Source organism: Atractosteus spatula, chromosome 4, assembly GCF_055471065.1.
Source record: "Atractosteus spatula isolate fAtrSpa1 chromosome 4, fAtrSpa1.hap1, whole genome shotgun sequence".
NCBI lineage: Eukaryota > Metazoa > Chordata > Actinopteri > Semionotiformes > Lepisosteidae > Atractosteus > Atractosteus spatula.
The window spans coordinates 39,596,675-39,622,482 of record NC_142709.1 but is presented as its reverse complement, the minus strand read 5'-3'; the positions used below and the strand labels follow the sequence as shown (position 1 = coordinate 39,622,482).

General features: G+C 36.1%; 2 protein-coding genes across 4 annotated transcripts in view; both read left to right on the top strand.

The window, feature by feature from the left end:
• Positions 1-11,887, top strand: part of poglut2 (protein O-glucosyltransferase 2) — a 51,883-nt gene extending 39,996 nt beyond the window's left edge. For 2 of the 3 annotated variants that reach the window (XM_088913733.1, XM_088913732.1), the window contains exons 8-10: positions 3,557-3,646; positions 6,511-6,615; positions 8,299-11,887. In XM_088913733.1, coding sequence (XP_088769859.1) covers positions 3,557-3,646; positions 6,511-6,615; positions 8,299-8,316 — 213 coding nt within the window. In that variant the 3' untranslated portion in view covers positions 8,317-11,887. The remainder of the gene's footprint in view (positions 1-3,556; positions 3,647-6,510; positions 6,616-8,298) is intronic. The other variant, XM_088913734.1, reaches the window with a different exon arrangement.
• Positions 11,888-15,347: 3,460 nt separating this feature from the next.
• Positions 15,348-25,087, top strand: tex30 (testis expressed 30). Its single transcript, XM_088914130.1, has 4 exons — positions 15,348-15,410; positions 16,353-16,491; positions 22,195-22,397; positions 23,772-25,087. The coding sequence occupies exons 1-4, from the start codon at positions 15,348-15,350 to the stop codon at positions 23,928-23,930; spliced, it is 564 nt and encodes a 187-aa protein (XP_088770256.1). The 3' UTR covers positions 23,931-25,087.
• The last annotated feature ends 721 nt before the right edge of the window (positions 25,088-25,808 follow it).

The following is a 25,808-nucleotide window of genomic DNA, read 5'->3' as shown; positions in this document are numbered from 1 at the left end:
TTTCCTTAGATAATCGATTCCATATTATATTCTCTATTTAGCGGATTCTAAAAATTATTTCTGTATTTCTGTGAATACCCTTTTAGAGCATACTTTGAACTGGTGGTTTTTTAAGCATGCTTTTAGAATTTGATTAACAGGGAATATAATATGGAATCGCGTATCTAAAGAGCATGCTTGCCGGCACGGTGACGTCACCGCCTTTCCCTCTGAATTGCTAGCAGGGACCTCAGCCTCAAATAATAGGCAGTGAAAACATTTGTCTGTCTGTCCGTTGGGGTAAGGGGGACTGTCTTTAATTGGAAGGTTCACCTATTCTACTCGGAGAATGTAGTGGGGAGGAAAAGTGCCCGCGGTCTTTTTTTTCACTGACAAAGTTGTGTTCACAAAAACAACACTATGCTGAAGAGCTGTTAAACCGGTTCTATTTAATGTTCTATTTATTTTTCGGCACAGCCAGCTGGCCCGAACCACACAGACACCAGCTAGCCTGCTAGAGCACCACAACTCACACTCAACCACATCACAGATCAGTCCCAGTGTGTGAGATATTGCTGTTTGATCTGTGTTTGATCTTTGATCTTTAATTTGAGCTTTAATAGAGAGCTTATCTCTATTAATATAACTATCGAGTTGTATTAAATAAATACAGCATTTTTGTATAGATGACATTTTTCTAAAATGTATTTAAAAAATAAAAACAATTACAATCTAAGCTTTCCACGTTTGATCCCACGAGGAAGTACAATACGTTCCTGCTTTGTTTAACCATGGTATGAAAAATAAATCTAAATGGTGAGAAAGCTATGCTTATTAATTAAGGGACTTAGAAGACAAAGATAACAATTTACATTGCATTGTCAGATAGTGAATCAATAAAAGAATTTAATTAAACACGCGTTTGCGATTTTAATCCAAATGAGGGTAATGGGGTTAGACCATTAGACATGCAATACACTTCCTTGTGATCATCTTAGAATCTTTGTGTAAGCTGTTTTTTTTACTTTTTAATTCTACATTTTAAACACTTTAATTTTGTAAACGCAACACACATTCCGCACAAATACAGTACAATCACATTCTCCTGTCTTCCCGTGGTGTAAAACGAATTAGCAGGTGATTGAGATAACAATGCATCGCCCACTGAGTGGAATGTTTTTTTTTACAAGTGTAAAAAGAGGTGACTCCGTGTCTCCTCTATAACTCTTCAGTTAACAGAGAAATTCCGCCAGACCCTCACAATACTGTCCAATAATACTCTTCTTGTGTCTAATTTTTAGTTTAGCAGGATTTGCACAATAAGCACATTGTTTAATGGGGATGACATTACCCACGTCTATTATCGCTGTACAACACTACTTCAGGTGGGTATCCGCGTCAGCCTGCATAGTCTGCAAAGGAATAAGTAATAGGTTTATTCCATGCTGAAGAGAGAACAGAGAAAACACAACATTTCGGCTGTGAAGCCTTCTTCAGGTGTGAGGGTCTTCAGCTCAAAATGAAACGCTTGGAGTTTATAATGTAGGGCACTCTGAATGAGTTAAACTTTGATGCAGGAAAAAATGTATTTCCCAGAAGCTATACTGACTCTGATGCAGTGCATCCGCTGGTCAGGTGACTGAGGGCTTGTCAGCACAGTGACGTCACTGCCTTTCATATGAATAGGAGGGACCTGATCCGTCAGGGTTGAGGGCAGATCTCACTGCCTGCTTCCCTGTTGGGTGACGCTGGAGCCCCGCGTTCAATTCCCCAGCTGGTAGGACGCATACCCACGTGAGCCCGAAAGTGCTATATTATTAATACTATCTTCTGTGTCACATTAACTAACTCTTCAGTTTATTCCGCCAGACTGTATATGAATATAATTGTATAGTTATTTATTTCTTTAGATATGCCCTTGAAATTATTCGAATGTTATTAATAAATGACTTAGCTCCGAACACGTTGTGATATTTAGAAATATAAAAAATGTCAATATGGTGTCCATAATATTTGCTAATTTAGTTTTTCAAAGAAATGTTTATTTGTTAAAAGAAAACTCATGGCGACAGCTGTGCTCAAACCTTCGACCTCAGGCATATAAAGCACATGCTTAAGCCGTCACGCCACAGACGTAATCACGTGTAAAGGAGTGAAACTGAAGCAGACATATCCAAAGACAGTGTACTACTGTGATAATTTGAGCTACAGTACATGAATATAATTATATCGTTATTAATTTATTTAGATACGCGATTCCATATTATATTCCCTATTAATCAAATTCTAAAAGTATGTTTTTGTTTACTGTGATAACGAGCGTATTCGCAGAAAAGATTAAAACATTATAACTTTTTACAAAGTAAATAAACTTAATATAGTCAGAAGGAGCACGTAAAATCGTTTCAAAAATAACCACATATAAGACTTTGATGCTTAAAATATTTAAGAAAAAAGTGGAATACTGGTGTGTATTTTTTCTTTAAACTACCGATACCAGCCATATACAGTTTACATAATATGTTCCTAAATTAATATCATTTATGATCATCAGACGTGTTATGCTCCTCTCCTTTTTGTGCTCAGCTACTATAACTTCCCTTTAGATGTAAAATTCCATATAAATATTCAATACTAAGCAGATTAAAACATTCACAGTAAAGAGATTAAATGATTAAATCTTTTCACTACCGACCAATGCACCACGAGTTGGTCATTTTGGCCAGCCAATCACGTACCGCGGTATGACGTAGGTAGTTACATGCGGTACGGGTTTGTACCGTGCACTTTGAATGGCTGCATCTGTATGGAAGTTTTTAAATGGAAGAATATAACATGTACAAGGCGGGGAGTTTGTTCCGTGTAACAAGCTGTCGTTTGCTATCTTGGAAAACCTGCCATGGTATTTTCTCATTTTAGAAATGAGATGCAGCAAGTTAATTATCAGCTCTCCCCTGACATCAGACCACTAGCGCTGGCTAAGACCAGCAGGATATCACCTCTACCAGGTGGCTAAGGGACTCATGATGGAAACACATCAGGAAGTCATTCAGTGGATTTTAAGGAACTACAGATTCCTAATACCAAGATACATGATCAAATTACCAGGACTGATGATTCAAATTAATGTAGACAATTGCTGAGCTGATAAGGCAAGTTAATCAGCAAAACATCGGTTTTGCTGGAGTTCAGAGAGAAAAAAATGTATACATTTTACTGTTTCTTAAACTGCTTTTATACTGAAATTTACTTACAAAATAAGAGAGACAAAAAAAGCACAAGCACAGAATACTGCAAGACTTACTGGTAATCATCTGAAGTCTCGTTCCTCCCCATGTGTGTGATAGGAATTGGTTTAAATAAATTGGTAGTTAACTGTGGGGTTTCTTAACTGTGAGGACATATCTGTAAATGTATAAGTCATTGATGTTTTCCAGCACTCAGCAGCAGTATAATGTGAACAAACACAATACAGAACTCTTTATTCATGTAAGTACTAGGTGTGCGTTTAGTAGGTATAAATCTCAATAAACTGTGTCTGCACATAAATTAATGCCTTTTTTCTCTTCCCAATTAGGCAAAGAAAATTGCAAAAACTGGCCAGGACTTTGCCCGGACAAATCTGATGGGGGATAATATATTTTGTTATTATTTCAAACTCTTCATGGTAAAGTTAAAATTTTAATGTGAAATAGATTTCCAAACATTTTTATTTAATAATGGGCATATCTTTTCTAATTCAACTTTAGCCTAAAAACAATTATTCTACACCGTGGAGTGTTAAGTCTTAGTTTCTAAGATAACACATTTCAAAGCCTGGGTAGAAGTAGAAGTTTTATTTTTTCCACTTAAATAATTAAACCATGGAGGTGGGTGGTGTCTTGGAACGAATGTTTGAAGACCTTATGGACCCCCCAGTAATTGAGTTCACAACACAGATCTGTGCAAACCTTACAAAAGAGATGTCAAATACAAGTAAAAATGAAACCCTTAATTTTTTTCTAAGTTTTCAATAAAGCTGTCTCTCTAAATCAAACATTTGAATATATAAGAAATATACAAACATTGGGATTTTCTCTTTCTCTAAATATATTTCTTTGTGTATATATCAATATATGTATGAATCTGTTTTACTGCTTAAATATTTATATGCCTATCTATCTGCATAACTTCAACCATTTATCAATCTAACAGTGAGTATATTTGTCTTTTATGAGTTTGACCAAGTGCTACCATTCAATGATTTCTAGAAGCTTGAAGCAGTCACTTTGTACAATGGAGACAGTGATTTTGTAATATAATTGTGCAAAAAGCATAAACCCCAGATTATCTTATTTGTGTTGAACTAATGTCTTTTTTTTCTCTTGGAAAAAAAACACAAAACCATTGAAGGAGAGACCTCTTTTGGGATACTAGTTTGAGATTTAATTTTTTTATTATTTTTACTTGTATTTTTTAAGCTTGTCTTTTTGTGATTTCTATTTCAAAAAGTGAGTTTTCTGTCTCCAAAATAAATGCTATGTAATAGTTCTATGAATATGGCTGCAAGCAACTTTTTATTCTTAGCAGAAGTTTGCCCTTGTCCTCAGTTTTATAGATCTGGCCTTGAAAAGAGTCATTCTCCTTTATTAGTGCACTGTCTTGTGCTGGGTGAACTGCTGTATTGCTGTAAAACAGTCTTCCAATGCCCTTCACATAATCTGATGACAACAGCAAGGAAGAACCTCTGCCTTTGGAATAGTAGTAAATGGTTTCTTTTTCGTGAGATCAGGCACTGAATTATTTTTCTTTTCCTTCTATTTTTTTTCAAAGCAGTTCAGCAACTCCTTTGTCTTGAACTTTATTAAAACAAGTGTTATTACACTGGAACCACTCATAAGCAGCATACATAATGAGATTCCTGCATATGATGATTTACAGAAACAGGCAATTTTCATATTTCTGAAGATGATTTGCACATTACTGTACGCATTTGCATTGTGTGCCTTCATGTAGTTATAATATTATTGCATCGTGTCGAATTAATCTTTTCCTTGAAAGTGATCTGCATGTTACAGACGCAGTCCAAAATAAATTGACTTGGATGGGATCATACCTGTGTCATTAAAAATGATCCAAAAGCAAATCCCTTGCAGAAATAATGCTCATATTCATCATTCCATACTGAATATTACTTAGAAGTATAATCTTTCTTACAAAGTAAATATCCACAATCTTGTTGGTGTGCATAACTGATGTCAGAAGTAATTCTGCTCTCTTTAGAATCTACTCTCTGACTTGATTATTATTTTATAGTTAAACTATCTTTAAAAATTCTGTATTTCAGTTTGATATTATCATTCTGTGCTATAAATGTATATGGCTATTTCTAAGAAGCCTTTTAAACCTGGTATTATTCTTCTAAAAAAACTTACAGTACCTCATGAAAGCACAAACCTATTGTATCTCCAGCCTCTCCAATAAGATAAAATGACTTTATGAAGTTTAATGTTTTCAATCTTTTCTGTTTATTAGGATAGATTGTAACTTTCTGTGAGATCAAAAATATTAGTAAAATAATAGTAAAATGCTGCTTTAATATATTGCCACGTTTTGCAGATTTGTTTTGCAGTAATGTAAAAAAGAAAATTATCTCTGCATAAACCAACCACTGCTAGGTGGTTTACATCATGGGGTGGAATGCAAATATTTCTGAAGTATGTAGCTGTTTGTTTATTAAAATCATCCATATTTTGTTTTCTTTAAGTTTGCCTTTTCATCCAGTTTCTATGGTTTATTTTTTATGTATTTAGATTTTTTTCTTTGCTGTTTACCAATTTGGAAATGCAAGTCTTTGTCATCTAAAATCATGTTTTGTAAATGTGCACAGAATTTAAAAAGGTAATATACACAGTTGTCACTAAGTGGATATTAAATTGAGAAATTCTAGAATTTCTCAAACAAGTATCTGAACGATGTTGTTTGCAAGAGTTACGAGCTTTGTTGCTGATGCCACAAGTATTGCAGCACATTTTTTTTTGCAGAGGTCCAGAAATACCTACTAAAATTACAGATTTTTAAATTTTAATGTAATGACAACTTTTTTTACCACTTTGTATCCTGATCTCATAAGATTTCAGGATTTAATTACATAAACATTATAAACAAGGTTACTGCTGTAAGTGGTGTTGGTAGAGCAGTATGTGGCAATCTGGAATGTATAATGACTAAGAACACTGTGCTGTAAGAAGTGCCATCCTTAAATTGAGACATTAAAAAGAGGTTGCACAATGTGGATATCCTGACATTACCATTCAATTCTATTGGTAAATTAATTTTTCCACTTCTTCACCTGAACTTCTTTATAATGTGTTTGGAGGATGAAGTGGGCTCTCTCCTATACAGTATCTAAATATCACTTTAGAAACTGTACTGTAGATATGCAAATTATAGTCCAGACGGCGGTAGAGGTTACCATATAATAATGTAATTAACCAACTACTCTTGACAATCTAAAGAGACTGAACCAGTTATATTTTGCTTGTGATTTAGGAATATGCCAGCCTGCAAATAAACGAACCAAAAGTTAGAGATGGAATGGAACTAGTGGGCCAACCAAAGGATGACCTCTTTCCATGTACCTGTCATAGGAAAAAGGTAAAATGAGAACTTGTAAAATTGTGCAGAACTATATCCAGATATTTCTTCTTGACTTATTAATAACAACATTAATATGTTAGTCAACAATACAAACTGCTGCTGTAAAACATGTTGTATTTTTCATCACATAGATCCTGTTCCTTTTCTAAAAAATTTGATGATTAATCCAGTTGTCTTTCTGGGCTGCTGCTGATATATTGAACAGAAGCTGTCACATGGTCAATTTCTCAAATCGTACTGTTACAGTTTCATGGCTTCTCAGATGTAAAGCCATGTAACTGTAATGATTTTAGATGTAGAACCTTACAATCCTTAGTTTTTTAATAGGACTGTGCCTCCACATGTCCTCCAAAATTTAAATTGGCCAACTCCAAGATGGGATATTCTGCATTTCTGAGCCACTGGGGAATTTAAACTGTACAATGGGGAACTAAGGGAGATTTCAAAAGTCATGATAATTGTTTTTTTCTAAATAGGAGATGGTATGATATCAATAGATCTTATCATAATTTTTAAATCCATTAAGCTGTTCTGTAAGCCCAAATTGAACTAGAAATAAATTTTCATCGCCAGCTGCTGGTTCTCTGAGATTGTACAGTCACATATAGCCATGTCAAATACATAAAAATATAACCTTAACCGTAATTATGAATGAACATGTGCTCTCTCTTTTCTGAAATAGAAGAATACTAACTTTAACTCTTTGCAAGGAAACGTGGGCCAATTCCTCCCAGGTGATGTGACAGACTGATTACAGGAAATTTAATTTAAGTTATTGCTGCTAAAGCGGGTGCCACAAGTTACTGAATCACTTACTTTTTCACAGAGAGATATTGAATGTAGGCTGATTTTTAAAAATACATAATGAAATTAATTTTAGGACTTGGTAAGGACTGGACGAACATAAATTATGTCTAAATATGTTAGACTATAAAATCTTAAAGGGATTTGCTTACTTTTTCACCACACTGTATAGGAAGGACAGACTTTAAAATAATAATCTTCTGTAGAGGAAGAATATGCCTCCATTTGCATAAATGATGTTCAGCTAAAATAGTTACTGTATTGCAAAATTGGAGGAAGGTTGCACAACATGCAGATCTTAAATAAAGGTTGCATTTAAGACTTGTTTTAGGTGGAGCTCTTTTACAATGACTCATTAAAACAGGAGAATAATTTGATAGCGATATCTTAAAAGATAATGGCCTTGGTTTTTCAACATAGACAGAAAATGGGAAATTACCCATTCTTTCACATTTATAGGCAGTTTGAGGTTAATTTTTAAATGTTTTTTATCTTAGTGACTATCTGTAAATGGTAATCATAGCCAAGTAATATACCTTTGTTAATTTTTGTGAGCTCATAAAGTTGGTACATGCAAGAACATTTGCCTGAATCATAAACCTGTGGCCTTGGGAAAACCTTGAGGTTATAGTTTCTCAAGAATGGCACTTGATTTTCTGTACTGCTTTTATTATTGGCTCACATTGTAATTTCATATTTTCTGTACTTTTGTCCTTTTTGTATCAAAATGTTCTTAAAGGTGTTCTCTGTCCCTTATTTGTTGTGATCTATAGAGTTTGAAAAGCAAAGTTTAACATACCAATACCCATGTTTGCTTTATACAGTTTATTCTTTTGAAGACTAATCTTTGTTTTTCCTGTTTCTTTCATTTTGCAGGAAAAGGATGAACTTTGAAAGTCAGATATAGCTGGATTGGAACATTAAATGGTGTTCTTAGCTTTTTTTAATAACTATTGAGACCCATGAACACAATATTTGGTGAAAGCGCCTTTGGAAGCAATTAGCCAGTGCAGTTTTGGCTTTGTGCTTTGGCTCATTTTCCTGCTGAAAGGTGAATTCTTGTCCCAGTTTTAGTTCTGAAACAGTTTTCTTTCTAAGACTTTGCATTACTTTACTCCATCTATGTTCCCATCAGTTATAACAACATAACATAATGCTCCTGCCACCATGCTTGATAGTAGGGTATTGACTAGGGCAGGGGTTCTTAACCTTTTTGAGAGTGCGACCCTTTTGGGGTTAAAAATATTTCGTGACCCCCCATCCCCCCACACACACACACAGATTTAAAAGTCGTCATCTTGTATAAATCGTAAACCTACTCACTCAATAATGATAATAATAACAACTTTTATTTATATAGCACCTTTCATACAATATTTGCAACTCAAAGTGCTTTTTACAAAAAATAAAGTTAGAAAAAAATTTAAGCAACTTAAAATAAGCAGAGGTAATTAAAAAAATAGGTTTTGAGCTGCCGTTTAAAAATATCCACAGACCCAGCATTTCTAATATTTTTAGGAATATTATTCCACTGTTTGGGTGCGTAGTAACAAAAGGCTGCCTCTCCTGTCATCCTATGCTTAATTTTTGGAATAAGCTCGTGCACCGTTTGAGCAGATTCCCATACACTTGTTCCAGTTGATTTCATGCTCACGTACATATGCGTCCAGCAAAGCGAAAAGTTGATGGCCAGTGGCACGCTCAGGAAGAGGACGACAGAACAAAAAATCCTCATTAATTTCTCCCTCTTCAACAAACCTGGCGTTAACGAGCATTTGTGCATTGCCGGAGATCAGTGGTCTTGTTAAGTTGTAAAGAAAATACGCACTAGATTTTATCTTACCGATTACCTACTCTTCCACATCTCTTGCCATACGCCCAGTGCAGTTAGACATGGTATCATTTGACACTGGTATCAATGCTAGCTGCTCTCCAGTACTTTTCCCACACATGATTGAAACCGTTTCTTTAGCACACAGTAAGAAAAAAGTCTCACCTAACGTGTGTGCCTTCTCAGTTTTGGCAATCCAGTTAGCTATGATGAAAGACGCCTGAAGTGCCTTCTGTTCACAGTGGTGGCTTAATTTTGGCCTCTTAGCTCCTGTAGCTTTCGTTAAAAAAATTAGTCGTATTTTCTTCTTTTTTTTCTGTTCGGAGTTTTCTGCTGTGTATTTCTCCACATTATTTTTAGCTCTCACTCTACCAGTGCCACCTATTACAAATGATCCATTGCTAGGCTAATCACGACTACCTTGTGCAGAAGAAAAAAGTGCTACAAATATAAATGCAATCATGGCCCACCCAATAGGAATTAATGTAGCGCCCTCGCCGGACGCACCGCAGAGCAGGCTGGGAGTTGTAGCCGGGGGATGGTCTGTGGGCTCGCAGAGTGACCACTAAGTCACCCTGCTAATGTAAATAGTCTTAACCATGCAGGTGTAACCACCCTGAATCTGTGTATGTGTCCTGTTTACCACCTGTTTTGGTTGATTCTGTCTCTGTTACCTGTTGAGCAACCCTCCTGGGAATACGGGATCATGAACCCCAGGTTAAGAACCCCAGGACTAGGGTATTGGTATTGAGTGGTATAAGACGGGGCAAGGGAGATGCACTGGAAGGGGTGACAAGAGTGTTAGAAAAAAAGAGTAAAGACAGTGATGGCTGGGCTTGAAGGAAATGTGTTCTGGCAGTTGCGAGTTGCACAGGGACATGACATGGGACATGAGAGTGTGACCACAAGATCAGAGAGGTAGTGTGGTGTTCATGACAGTATTGAGTCTCAGTGTGTGACTGAAGCACTGGAGCCTTAGATCAAGTGTTGTGTGTGTGGACCCAGCCTAGTGGAGTCAGGTGGTAACGTCAGCAGTTGGAAGTGGACTTACAGTAGAAGTTCAAGGATTCAAAGGAACGAACCCATACCCTTTGTGGAGTGTGTAACAGCTGAGGAGCTGGAGTTCCAGATTTCGAGTGAAGAAGCAGGAGGCTCCAAATTTCAAGTGAGGGAGCAGGAGATTCCGTGTGTGTGACATCTAAGAGCAGGATTCTCTTTTGTATTTGTATTTGCTGAAATTGCTGAAAACAAACACTGATTTTCCAAGACTGTTTCTGACATTAAAATTGACTCTTAAATGACAATAAATGAATAAATTGACATAGATCGGATTTTATTGTTTTTTAAGCACAGTAAACATCACATTTAATTTCTTCATAAAAATAATCATTTCCATAAATATCCTCCTGGGGCAGCACAGTGGTGCAGTGATTAGTATTGCTGCCACACAATGCTGGAGCTCTGGGTTGAATTCTAGGCATGTGTACGTAGTTTGTATATTCTCTCCGTGTTCATGTGGGTTTCTTTTGGGTGCTCCAGTTTCCTCCCTGTTACAACCACAAGTGTCTAGGGGTAAAGGGGTGTAACATTTAGGATGGTTTTGGATGCAGGTGGGTTTCTCGTGAGGGACTTAGGAAGCATGACAACAGGTTTGGTGCAAAAGGGATTTGTTTTCAAGTGAATAAGTGACTGGTACGTATAAGGACACAAAAACAGACAGGGAAAGGCAACTAGATCGGTGCCAAAGAAAAGAAAATAACAAACAAAATGGAGCTGACTAATAAAGTGAGGGAAAGCTGACCTACCTACCAAAAAAAAACCCGAAACACTCGGTATTAGGCATCTTCTAACGCCCTGGCTAATCTTTACTAACTACCCAAAACCATACAAGACAAAAGGCACTCACCCATCCTAAACTAGTGTTTCTAATACGCAGACCAACTACGTGTGAAGAATGTACCCGTCAACCTAAACTAACCCTTTACACAAGAGTTTTTTTTTAAAACTTTACACAAAACTACGAATACAAACAAGGGAAAATGAGAGTAGACTAGGAATAGGGTACAAAAGAACACAGAGGTTGATATAATACGTTTGGGCAAGGTAATGGCGAAGTAAAGATAATACAAACAAACAAAAGTACATGTAAACTAACGCAAACCAACAAAGCCGAAGCTATACGGAAACACACACAAAGCGGAATGAACTAAAATGGAGAGAAACGAAGCCATAGCAAAACAAAAGCAAAACAAAGCTGAACTGAGCAGAACTGAAGTCAAGCAAAAGGCCCCTTCGTTCTGAAAACCTACAAGTTAATACTGAATATGCTGAGTTCTGATAGGTCGAGAAGCTGATTACGAATGACGGATTATGGCAAAGTGGATGAATTAATGGACCAATGCGGAAGGAGAACAACCAAAATCAGGAAGTGTGGAAGATGGCATCAAAACAAAAAAACATGGACCACACCGGGACGTACTGTAACACTCCCACACTCCAAAGACATACTGGTGGGTTTCTGGGAAAACTGGCCGTGGTGTGAGTGGGTGCATGTTTCTGTCTGTATGTGCCCTGCAATAGACTGGTGTCCCATCTAGGGCATATCCTGCCTTGCGCCCGTTGCTTTCCAGGATAGTCTGTGGCTCCCCCATGACCAGGATATTGGTATTCTATTCGCTGATTAAGCGAATAGAAAAAAGATGGATCCTATATAGATATCCTCTCAATGGTGTCCTTTGCAAATGGTACCTTATAATCATGAATTACAGACTGGCTGGATTTGTCCTTAACCTTGTCCAATGTTTAAAGGTAGTAGTAATAATAGTAGTAGTAATAATAACTGATGATTGTGGTTTACTTTTGTATAACTCTTCATTCCCTGCAATCCCAAAGCACTTTACATATAGGACTCCATTAATTACACCCACCCTTGAAGTGAAGGGCAATAAACATGTGGTTCATGCACAGCTGCCCCAATACACAGCAGATTTGGTGAAGAAGTGAGCAATTGTTTAACCGGTTGAATTAAGTGGATGGTGTTAGAAGAAATACTGTAAATGTGCAAAAAGGAACTGGAATTCAGGTTTTGGGGAGAATAAAACAAGCTTCTTATCTGGCAATGTTATGATTACACCCACTCAAGATAGGTTATAAACAACCCATATGATGTGTTACAGTAGCTAATCCATCACATTTACCAGTACAATCTCATTGATTCCTTGTTAGGTGTTTCTCGTCTTTAACAATCATTCCTCTCTTTATATCCATACAAAGCTAAATGATACTTTTTGTAGTAAAAAAAACAGATCAGTCAGGATTAACTGTAAGTTTTAAACAAAATTTCAATTGAATTCAATTGAAGATTATCATAGTTCAGTTGTTAATAACTAAGGAAATTCCTTTTAGTTGACCGATTCAAAATGTGTAAGACTTCTGTACAACAGTGTACAGTTATCTCAAAGGGTACCTGGAGTACACTACTGGATTATGATATATATTCTTGATGTCAGATTTTATATAAATGCTTATTTTTTGCCTAGAAAGACATTTAGTTGATCAATAATATTTTAATAAGAAGTCTATTGTATTTTATTAGAGATCAAATAAGCATCAACTTCAAATGTCACAATGAATCAAATGTCTGTCTACACCAAGAATATCAAACAACTGGTAAAATATAAAAAGAACCTAAGTAAAAAAGGTCATCCTGCAACTGTAGGTCTTAAGCGCTTAAGCAATCATTGAAATGAATTTGAGTTTGAGTATATTAGTGAAAATTAATAATATAGAAGTATAAGGAATTATTAATAATAATTATAATAATTCTTTATACTTCTATAGCGCTTTTCTGGACATTCCACTTAAAAGTGCTTTACAGACTTCCATCCACCACCACCAATGTGCAGCCCCACCTGGATGATGCGACAGCTTCAGCTGATCAGCTGTCAGTGGGGAGGAGAACAGAGTGATGAAGCCAATTCATATTGTTTTTATTACATTATGTAAAGTAAAACAAGATTTGTTGATAGTGTTAAAATTGCAAAAGTAATGTATGTTACTTGCAAGTACACATGGCAGTATGTTAAAAGCGTTTTGGACATTGTCTCCAAAACTGTTAATTTGTCTGGCACTATTGTATTCACATGGGCAGCAGTGTGCTTTTTAAGATGCATTAATCAGTTCTTAATCCTTATTTCCTTTAAAGCCTCCAAATTACAATCTGAAAATTCATTTTTAATCATAGATAATGTTACAAGAAAATCATAATTTATTTTTATTTGTGTTAAGTATGTATGTGTCTTAAGCAAAATAAATTGTGTAAGATTAGTACTGTACATATTGAATTGAATTTGCAAATGCATACTAAGCAATTGGAAAAGTTTGTATTTTAATGTCTTACCACAACAGCTTTATAAGCCTTGACTCTGTAGACAAGATTAAGACCTTTACAGGTAAACCGGAGGCAAAGAAAACCATTGGAAGTCAGAGAAGTTGCCAGGGCAACAGGATAATGAAAGTTCATGTCTTCTCCAGCACCATGGGTGATGATATCTCTTGTCAATTGACAGTAATCCTCTGCAGCGGCTGTCAAAATCCCATGTATATTTTTAGCTAGAAAAAAGTAAAACCTTATTATGCATATTTGTTTTCCAAAACATTTACAGACAGAAAACATTTTTTCAACGGATTGTTTGGATGCCATATTACAGAACTTAACATTTCCACTGTATTTTCACATCACCACATATTTCTTCATATGACAGAAATATTACTGCAATTACAAATGGACACATCTCTTTTGTAATGTGCTAGATGCTAAGGAATGTTGGAGCTAATAAATACTGGAATGGAAGACCTTTTAAGGTTGCTGTTGTAAAAGTTTCTTGATGGACCAGAGACACTTTTTCTTCTGAATCAGTATCTAAACATAATGGTTTTAAGGTAAGTAATAGGTTTATTCCATGCTGAAAAGAGATCAGTAAGCATAGGAGAACAAAAGTTCGGAGAGAGGAAGGGCTGGAGGTGGGAGCAGGGGATAGACAGAGTGGCCAGTCAGGTAGTGTGAAGTCAGGATAGGTGAAGAGAGGTGTGAAATGAAACCTACAATGAAATGACGCAGTTACCCACCTGAACTACTATAATGGTTTTAAACTGTCTTGGTTAAATTTCACTCTTGGCTTAATAAATCTTACCAACATGAAGTTTCCCCTCAGTTTAATTGGTGAAGCAATTTATTGCTTCTTTCTTGGATCTGCTGTATTGTAGGGCTGCAACTGCATCATGGCTATGACCTATCATTCTAGTGTGTGCTGAGCTTCAGTTGTGGATGAAGTGCATCACCAGCTTTAAGTGGATAAGAGTGTCTTCTAAGCAAATAAAATGTATTCACTATGGTATTACTTTATATACAGTATACTTTTATGTTAAACCTCTCTAAACTCTTGTGTCTTTGATCTTCAAAGATTTGTTGAAGATTAAGTGACTACCCCAAATATCACTGCCATCCCTGCTTACAGGGTCTCAGGTGATCTCAGTAGTTTGCACAAATAAGTGAAGTGCTCATTATGGTATTAAAAGTTCAAGTGAAGTCAACGATGTTGTAACAAAATAAAATCAAGCTCCATGTGTTTATCACATTAATACAAAAAACATTAACAATGTATAGATACGTTTTTTAACGAATCAGAGTAAAGGTTCATGTACTTTTTGTATGTTCTATGTGTGTACATATAGAATGTGCTTATGAAAGTCTTTTCACTAACTAAATAAAGTTACGATCGTTTGTACACTTTAAATCGAAGTTATCTGTTTAAATACACGCAGCGAAAATGCCTGTTCTATACAGTCTAAACAGAAATAAAAAAATGTAAAAAACGTAAATTCTGACCACACAATACAGCCGCTTTAAAAATGCAAGAGAGTAGTCAGATGTGTAATCAGTTTAAACAAACGTGAGTTGAGACAACAGCCAGCTATAGACCTTTAGTAATCCGTAATAAGAACAATACCACTCCTTGACGCGAGAGGGACCTTTGGTAAAATTTAAATCCAAACTACAGAGAAACGTTTCCTGGAAAACAAATGACGAAGTGGAATGGCTGAGTGCACTGTGCATACTGTGCAAATGAAAGTAAAGGCTGATATGACGTTTTACGAGGTAAGATTTAATGTCTTTCAAAAGGAAGATCTTGAGTTTTCTTTGCTTTCAGTCCTTTATAAATAAGACAAATTTAACATCGTTAATATTCAGAAAAATAATATTGTGCATGCATTTTTCTATTCTTTTGAAGTCAACATGTTAATATTACTTTAGTAAATTAATCTCAAACTGTTAATTGTGAAATCATGCAGCATGATTAGCTTTAGTAAAATGATATTTTATAGGGTACGAATACTTGTTTCGGGTATTAAAAATCATATAATTAGCAACGCGATTTCTAATGCATTTCATGCAAAATAATGCGCAATAAAAAGCAATCTTCTACTGCTAGTTTAATATAATGGATATATGCTTCTAAAATAATTTGTAAATCGTAACCAGGATGTGTTTTTACAAATGGGTGTAAGCAAGCCTGTGTATTATTTTCTTCGGTTTTAAAATATTAGATCTTGTTTCTTTGTGCAATATATAGGTCCTCTTCATAAAAGTTGTTTTAGTCTACACTTTACACGGAAGCTCAGTCCATGAATACCAGTAGAGAGGTATATTACCAGTTTGTGCATTAACTCTTTTAATTGATTTGAAATATTTAATGCTTCATTGTCTTAAAAGATGGTGAATCTGTTCACTGCTAGACGACTGTAGTTTAGTAACAGTTAACTAAATGAATCAATTAATTACAGTATATTATTTTAGATAAAGAATGTTGCCAATATTTTCTGGAAATGTGTACAGTACCATTTGTAATTGCAGTAATATTTCAGTCATAGTGAAGAAATATGTGTAATGTGAAAATAAATGAGAAATATAAGTAATACGAATATAAGTAATATTACTTATTATATATTAATATTAAGTAATATGAAAATGTTTAATTTATTTAGAAAACATCTACTGTAATATATTAATATGCATAACTAGGGTTCACTTTTTTTCTAGGAAAAAGTTAAAATCCCATTTGGTGCTAAACATTTTGATGGGATATTGACAGCCCCTGCTGAGGACTGCTATCAATTGACAGGAGTTATCCTCACCCATGGTGCTGGAGGAGACATGAACTTTCACCATCTTGTGCTTAGTATGCATTTGCAAATTCAATTCAATATGTACTGTACTAATCTTACACAAGTTCTTTTACTCAAGATATATGCATATTTTACACAACTGAAAAGTTATGATGAAAAATGAATTCTCAGATTGCAAATTGAAGTCTTTCAATGAAATCAGGAATAAGAATGGTTAATGCATCAGGTGTAGCACAGATAAGGGGTGATGTACTGTAATTAGCAGAGTTCTACCGAGATCTATTAGGATCACTGCTCTTCCTTATATGCTGTATATCAATCATATAGATACGGGCATACTTACTAAAATAACACATTTGCAGACATTCTCACTTTAGGTGCTGCAAAGGAAATACAGAAATATTTAAATCATTGGTGGGTATTCCTGTTTTAGGAGGGCCAATGTGTTGGCAGGTTTTAATGTCAACTCATCTCACAATCTAAATTAGCTCATTATTAGCTTAATGGGGCCAATTTAACATCTTCTTCCAACTATTATGGTGCTACTGTATTGATAACCTCTAGAACGTCCGTAGAATCAGGAATACCCACCACCGGGCTAGATAAAATCCTGGTTTAGATAGAATTCAAGACTGGAGAAACACAGATGACATTTAACGTACCCCATAGAGAGTAATACATGCATAAAGTGTAGCAAAAACAAGCTGTCAGCTACTGTAAATATGAAATGCTTGAATAAACGTCCTGTGAAAAGACAAGCATTTATAATGACACATTTTCATCTTCTAGACCAGTGGTTCTCGGTCGTGGTCCTGGAGTACACCTGTATCTGGTGGTATTTGTTGCACCAGTGGTAATTGTTACTATCAACTGATCTGCTTGATTGTTGAGATTTTTATTCTGCACTCTGGCCTTGATTAGAAAAATACTTTGTACAACGGTACAAACGTACTTCCGAGTTCTGAGTATCCCCTGTGTCTTCTGGTTTATGATCCAGTTGAGTTCTCAATTACAGGCTAATTTTTTTCAGTTTTCTGTTTGAGGGCGATATAAAAATTGCTTTCACCTATGAGTTCTAATAAGTGTGTTTCAGATCGGCCCTCATTCAGGTGTGCAAATTGCAATATAACCATCTGGAATTAAGCAGAAGGAAAAAAAATGCTGACTTGCTGTGAGACTTACTTACTTATGATCAGCATTGTAATAAAAAACAAACAAAAACCAATGAATTCTTAATTACCAAGTTGAGAAGAGACTGCATAAAGTTGTGTATGCTGAAGCTGTTAGAAATAATGCACTTTAGGGTACTTGCAATGAAAATCTGTGTATAGAAAAAAACCTAAACCAGGAAGCAGATCAGATACAGGCATCAGTTAGCAGTGTTAACCAAGGGGGTTATGTACAAGCAAATGATTACTTCAAGACCAGATTTAAAACCAGTTTTACACATTGCAGGTAAGCAATAAAAAAGACATAATTTTAGGATACATTTCTCTTATTCCAAAGAACAGCTGAACTGTGTCAGTAGTTGCAATACTTTTATTTCAGAGGCCTGTGGACATACAGACCAAGTCATCAAAACAGTGAGACACAAAGCTTTTCTGCCTACATTCTTATCACACCCTGATTCAGCCAGCTAATTACCAGCCTCTCTGTAGATAAAATTACCATATTGATATTTTTTCTACAAGCTAAAATATTAATTCTGAAGGTTGTTCCTAGAGAGAATACAACATATAATGATTTAGATTTAAAGTTCCAGTAAACTCTGAATGTTATCTGGATGAAATAACATGATAGATCTGGTTTAACAAGTGATTGTTCCACCAATGCCATATCACTCATCAAAAATATTTAACTCTTTGCATTCATTCCTAAGATGGCTAATACAAAGGAAATCCATACTATTCTACAGGTACATGGTTAGAAGTGTGAACTTCAGTTAGGACTTTCAGATATTACAGTATGTTAAAACTGTACAATGCACTAATAAGATTTAATTTAGAATGGTTTCTATAATTACAGTAACCATGACACAAAAAAACACTTTGAGATCACCCCTGAGAAGATCACTGAGGTATTTTTCAGGCTCAAACAAATGTCCATGACTAATGTGTATTGAAAAGGAGTAATTGAGACATTTTTGACCACACAGTGTTGTAGAAGTTTGGAACAAGCTACCCAGCCATATTGTCAAAGCTGGTACCCTGGCTTCTTTCAAGAAATGACAGAATGAAATCCTTGGATTAATTAGCTGACTATCCTGGGTTAGCAATCAAACCACCTAGATGGGCCGAATTGCTTCCTCTAGTTTGCAGTTATTTTCTTATGATTGTAGTATAATTCAGTAATATATATTCTGTCTGTTTCTTCCTGAAAGGTAAATCCTACCAAATGTACAGTGGCTATTATATTTAACCTCCTTTGACTTTTTCACATTTTATTGTGTTACAATTTGGAATCATAATTTATTAAATTTAATTTAATTGTAACATTTTGCGTAGATGCAGTGAAGTATTCCCATACCATGATTCTGCCATCACCATGTTTCACAGTTGGGATGGTGTTCTCAGAAAAGATGTGCAGCGTTACACTTGCTCCAAACATACTGTAGCACTTAGCATGGGGGCAAAAAAGGTCAATTATGGTCTCATCAGACTATAAAAATATCTTCCACTTGGTCTCAGAATCTCCCTCATGTCTTCTGCCAAACTGTAGTCGAGAGTTTTTTCAATAATTTGTTTTGTTTTGCCATTCTACCATGAAGCCCAGATTTGTGAAGCACCCAAGCAATTGATGTATTCACAGTTTCTCCCATCTCAGACGTGGAAGACTATAATTCCTTTAGAGTTGTGATACGCCCTCATGGTGGGCTACCTGATTAATGTCCTTCTTGCCAGAATACTCATTTTTTGAGGACATTCTGATCTACACAGATTCATAGCTGTGCCATATTTTCTCCATTTCTTCATAATGGACTTTGGATGATATTCAGTGCCTTGGAAATTTTCTTATATCCTTCCCCTGATTGGAAAGCGCAAATAACTATTCTATATTTGCTTTATGATGTACTTTATGCTGGGAGTTGTACTAATCGACTATGGGATCTCCCAGAGATAGGTGTATTTAATATTTAAAAACATATGCAAAACATCATAATTGCCCACAGGTTGACTCCTCAACTAATTGTGTGATTTCTAAAGACAGTTGGTTGCACTAAAGCCAGTCAGTTATTTTCTGTTTATACTTATAATTAATTTGAGGGGACATGTATAAGTTTGTTTTCACTTTGATATTACAGGGTGTTTTGTGTTACACAATGGCAAAAAAACCCCAATACATTATGATTCCATATTAGTGCTGTACGATATGGCCAAAAACATTATCACGATAAAAATTTTCATATCAGTCAATATCGATAATTATCACAATAAATGTCAAATCATTATTTCTTTCAAGTTTAAAGGCAGATTTTTTCTCCTGAGTGAAAGTTAAAGAAACCAGACAGTTAATTGGTAAATTAAACAACTCTTTGTTTTAAGAACACAACAAACACTTGCCAAACAGCAGAAACATTAAACAAATCTGAGGTAGAGAGTATTCAAGTCTTTTTTTATGTCAAAATATGCATGAGTAAAATTTTTGAATGAGTTGAATGACCTTTTCTGTCGACGATGTCATCGTCCTTCGAGCTGGTCGTTGGCAGCACTACATTTGCTTCAGTGTCACTCATTTCTCCACTCTACAATCCTGTCAGCCACCACCGTGTGGGTAAACAACACCACGTTAGCTGCCCGGCCTGCAACACGCACGCGCACTCGCGCAGTATTTTGTGCGCAAGCGCATATCATGCGCAAAGCATAAACATATATGGAACATTTATAAAAGTTTTGTTGAAATTATATCGAGGAAAATTATATCGCGATAATTATCGTTATCGAATTATCGCCCAGCAAAAGTAACAATAGAATGTTGCAGTGCTTAGCATACTGTTCAGTGCTGTCCATTGCATTCACTTGGATTCATCTTCTTATAAACTACTTTTACAGTTTCCTTTGAAAGTGTGTGAAGAAAATATATTTGCAAAATATAATAATGTAAGCTTTACTCATTGATAAGATTGTTTTAAAGATTTGATATGTGATTAATTTTGTACTGTAGGAATACCTGAAGAATTTGAAGAAATACACAATAAGTGTTTTTTTTGTTGGAGGTAAGCAAGCAGTTTATGATTAAAATATGATTCCTCCACATCTTTAATTCTATAACCACATGTATTTTGTTAATTAGAATACTTTTTTTTGTTTTCCAGTGCATAAACAGTAGTTCAGTAGAACTTAACACACTGTTCTACCTAGATTTCTGAATAACATGAGTTTTCATGTGGAGATTACAGGCTTTCATTGGTAGTAGTTAAACTTGACTACGAATACATTACTACTCCATTGAATTTCAGCTTCAGGGTATTGACCAATTCCTAATTTTAACAGAGGTATAATGCATCAATAGACCACCATGGCAAAAAAACCCTCTGAATAATTTACATACATTTATCTGTATCTTCACTGAGCTATAGTGTTTAACACTGTTACTATAATGGATTACTACAGGAATTCATAGATAAAGGTGTAATGCACTATAACCCAGACCCAACCTGTTTTTGGTCTAGTCAGTCAATGATTGTTTATTTTTTAATACACCCTAATTAATTGCATTAGGTGGCACTGTGGTGCAGTGCATAGCATTGCTGCCACACAGCACTAGGGCCCTGGGTTCAATTCTGTACCTGGGGTGCTATTGTATGTTGTCCCATTTTCTAATGGGCCTCTCATGGACGCTCAGTTTTCCTCCCACGGTCCAAAAACATACTGGTAGGTTAACTAGTTTTTTGGAAAATTAGCTCTTGGTGTGAGTGTATGCGTGTCTGTGTCTATGTGCCTGCCCTATGATAGACTAGCATCCCGTCTATGGTATTGCTTGCCAGGGTAGGCTCCAGCTCCCCCATGACCATGAATTGGAAGAAGCCGTTAGAACGTGGATGCACATAGATTGCGTATAAAACAACAATAGGAAATTATTACATTTGTCCAGAATTAAAATATACACAACATAAAAGAACATGGAGCAATGATGATATATGGTACTGGCTGAGCATAGTGGTAGGAGGCAAAACATGGTAGGTTTGGAAACACTGTATGTTTTAGTTTAATGGCTTCCTAAGATTACTTTACATATTTGATCTGAGGGTCCAGATCCATCCAGTTAGATTTTGAAAGATTCAATGGAATCGGCCTTAGCAACATAGCTGGGACCTTGTTCGTGACACTCACCATCCTTTGTGTAAAAAAAGTGTTTTCTATTTTGCTCCTGAATGCATTTCCTCTTAATTTCCATTTTTGCCACTGGGCTCTTGTTTCATTGTTGATCCTGAAATATACAGTGGATGAATTTTCTCTGTACCCCTCATGATTTTGTACTTAAGAAGGACTGAATGGTTAGGTTTGTAATGTATCCAACTCATTAGAATGGCAGTAAGTAATTAATACAAGGATATTACTGAGCTATCTCTTGGAAGAATCCGCTTCACAACATAGCTTTTGAAAAACTTGTAAAGTACCTGCTTAATCTCTTCTGTAAAGGATTGAGGAATTTAAATTGTTTTAATCTATGTGGATGTATAAGAATAACGAGTAGATTGAGAACATGCTTACGTATGTCTTGCCATTTCATCAGAGTTGTGAACCATATTGTTTTAGGACGCTCAATGGGAGCTCGTGCTGTTGCTGCTGTCGCTAGGCAACTCAATGAGGAAAAGCAGGTCAAAATCCAGGGTCTGATCTGCCTTTCATATCCTCTGCATCCTCCTAAGCAAAGACATGAGTTGCGGACAAATGACCTTCTGGCTGTGGAGCAGCCAGTGCTCTTCATCTCTGGGACAGATGATGAAATGTGTGAGAGGGTGAGTTTGCTTTTTGTAGAAAAGAGAAAGGTCACAGCAAGCTACATGTACCTGTAAAAAGGAGAGATGACTTCCTGGTCAACGTCTGCTTTGCTTTTCTTAAATTGATAGAGTGACATACATGGATGCCAAGATTCTTGTATTTATAGTTGTTTTAATAACATGATTAATTAAATTCCTTGTAAGATATGTATTATTTTAAAAGGTTGTTATTCAATTTTGTATTTTAGTATCACTGTTTAATTTGTAGGCTTTCCTGCCTACAGAATACTAAAATATATCCAGTAAGTAAGTGATATGCATGATATGCATATCCTTGTACAGAAGTGAAAAACAGTTTGTTGACCATACATTATAGTTACATTTATTTTTCTTCTCATAGTTCCTATTATACTGTTTATTGGGAAGAATGAATTTATTGAATGAATAATGCTGCTTTAGAGGAACTTTACCATAAACTTTTAACTTTTTTAACTGTACCATAAGGTTTGGATTGTTACTATGTTCACAGTATTTGTGACATTAAAAGTAATATCTTATGACTTGCCTGTCACTTCCGTTTTTTTGTCGTATGCACAAGTGCAATGAAATGCTTACTTGCTCCGATAAAAAAGCATTAAGAAAACACCAAAACATAAACAGAACAGCAGCAAGAACAACAATAAAGTTAAATAACATACAACTTAAATACAAGTCAGCACAAGCAGTGTGAAAAGAAAGAAAATAAAAAAATCATCAGTGTGAGTTAGTGGTAGAAGTAGAGTTCAGTAGTCTCTGAATCTGGGGGTTTGTGCCTTTATGCTCCTATAATGCTTACCAGAGGGCAGGGGAAAGAAAAGTGAAAAACCCGGATGATTGTCTCAGAGAGGCAATGTTTTCATAGCTACTACAGTATATTTATGTGGGTTTTAGGCTACTTGTGTTTCTTAAGATAGTGTGGGTTTAAAGATCAGTCTCATGGAGAAGCAAAGTTTGGATTAGCTTGTTTTTACAGTCAGTATGGGAGTGGATTTCTGATAATGCTTAGTACTTATGTTTAATGCTTACTCATGCTTAGTACTTTGACTCAGGATTAGTCTTGCATTTCTTAAATGATTACACTTTATTGTGAAGATCTTCGAGTTGGGAAATTTGGAGGAAGCAACATGATTTACTGTTCTGTGGTTATCTTCTTACACTAGGATTGGTCCAGATGGCATGGCTCTGAGATTTTCTCCATAGTTTGGTGGATCTGCAAAAAGTCATCTTACTATTCCAGTAATGTTAATAATTAATATTGAAAATGTTTTAATGTCCACGCAGAATATATTGTCCTGTAGTTTTTCCTTCATAACACTGAATCCAGATAATCAAAAAAAACTTATTTTTTTCTAGGGCTTGCTTGAGAGTGTAGTAAGAAAAATGAAAGCACCAGCCTACATTCACTGGATTGATGGAGCTAACCATGGCTTAGTGGTGAAAGGAAGACGTGAGGAAGAAGTGCAGGATGAAATGAACACTCAGGTTCTGATGTGGGTTCAAAAGCATGTGTAAATTCCATAGTTCCTACTTCTGTGATGTTGTACTGTTACGTATTTTACTAGAAAAATCAAAATAGAGTGACAGCCTATGCAAGCTACAGATAGATCTCCACCTGGATTTTTGAAAATATATGGGTCCCTTTAAATTACCTTTGCGTGGCTCCCCATGTGTCACGATCGCTACTCCTCCTCTTAAGGGCGCTCCAACCCTTTCTCATTCTGCCTCATTCCCCACACCTGTTCCTTATTCCAGCCCCTTTTCAGTTCCCCCTTTATAAGCCAGACGCTGACTTCATTCGGGGCTCTACATTGAATCCCATTTCATGTGAGCCCGGGTCCTGGTGCGTCTGGCTCCGTCATGTTTTTAACTATCTGTTCCTGTTCCCCCGGCTGGTCCCCACCCGGTTCCCATTTTTATTCTACTGGATGGATCGCCTGGCCCTGGACTTATGCTTGTGTTTTGGATTCCCCGTTTGGACTTCCTCTTGGATTGTTCGCCCCGGACTCACTCCCCCTGGACACCTCCACACCAAGGACATGCCCCCTGTCTCCATTCCCGTCTCCTGCATGACTTTTTCCCCCGTGTTTCCTTACTATTCCGGATTGTGTCGTCTGCACAGGGCCCGGAAAGAACTGTTCGTGGCACCGTGGGCCCAACCACTAAAAAGCACTTACTTCAAAGCCCAGCAGGAGTGCTATAATACAGACATTGCCGTTTCTTGCCTTTGCGTTTTGCATGCTGTGAAAGGTATTCTCCAAGTTGACCAAGTTGGCATACTGTTGACCAAGATTTACCAGAGATCAGTGGACTTTAACTGGATAGTGTTTACTGTCTTTGCCACACAAAAGCAGCACTTGAGTCTTTGCCAGGAGCCATTAGTGACAGCCTAATTGACAGCTGAAGGGCAATCAGATGGTCCTGTGGTTATGAGGGCTCACTAGGGACTTCCTGGTGTCGAATTTTTCAGTCAAGTCTTTTGTGTCAGATTGTTCAAAAAGTATTAACACTTATTTTATCACCCTGAAGGTGGAGTGTTTATCACACAAGATGGTGTACTAAACATGTCTAAAAAATGAAAAAAATGAGGTTTTTCCATGTCTTTATAATGCACTTTAAAAAAATTTTATAGTGGATAATTTTGTAGATGGTAAATTGTCTGACAGTGACACATTAGCACATTAAAGAGAACTTGTAAAATACATTGATGTAAGTTAATATTAAAAAACGTACATTTTTTCAAAGTATTCATTCATTTATTCAAAATAAAAAAAGGAAAACAGTGTTTTATTCTTTATTAATTATCAGCTTTGCTGTTGTGGCCATGATACATACTTACTCTTTCCCAAGGAACAGCACTGCTAAGGGCAGCCACAGCCAACTGTGCTGTCAGCTTTTTTTGATGACTAAAAGATGTCACCTTATTTAGAATGGCCCATTGGTAAGATTTCTCCTGTACAACAGGTGAGGAATGAAAATAAGTGCTTTATTGGGTTGTTTAGTGGTTAAAGGTTTGTTGTATCTTCACATGAAGCAAAGAATGACACGGAGGCGGGTGTGGAACAATGAACAGTATAATAAAGTAAAGTTTGGTTGTACAGAACATTACACTACCGATCCAACATCTTCTTCAGCTGTCTTCAAGCTCCCCAGTTCTTCCCGGTTTTCTACCTCGCCTTCTGGCGCCAAAACTATAACAGCCTAGTGTGACTCCTACAACTTAGGAAAATGGGGGAGAGCCATCTGATGGACTATTACTTGTAATTCCAAATAATATACATTTATTTATGTATATATCACTTTACCACACATTTAGTGTTGATCCAGTTTCATGCCCTGTCCTCTGCATTCCCTGCCTTCCTCAAAGGCCCTCTTAACATAGATGCTGGGCAA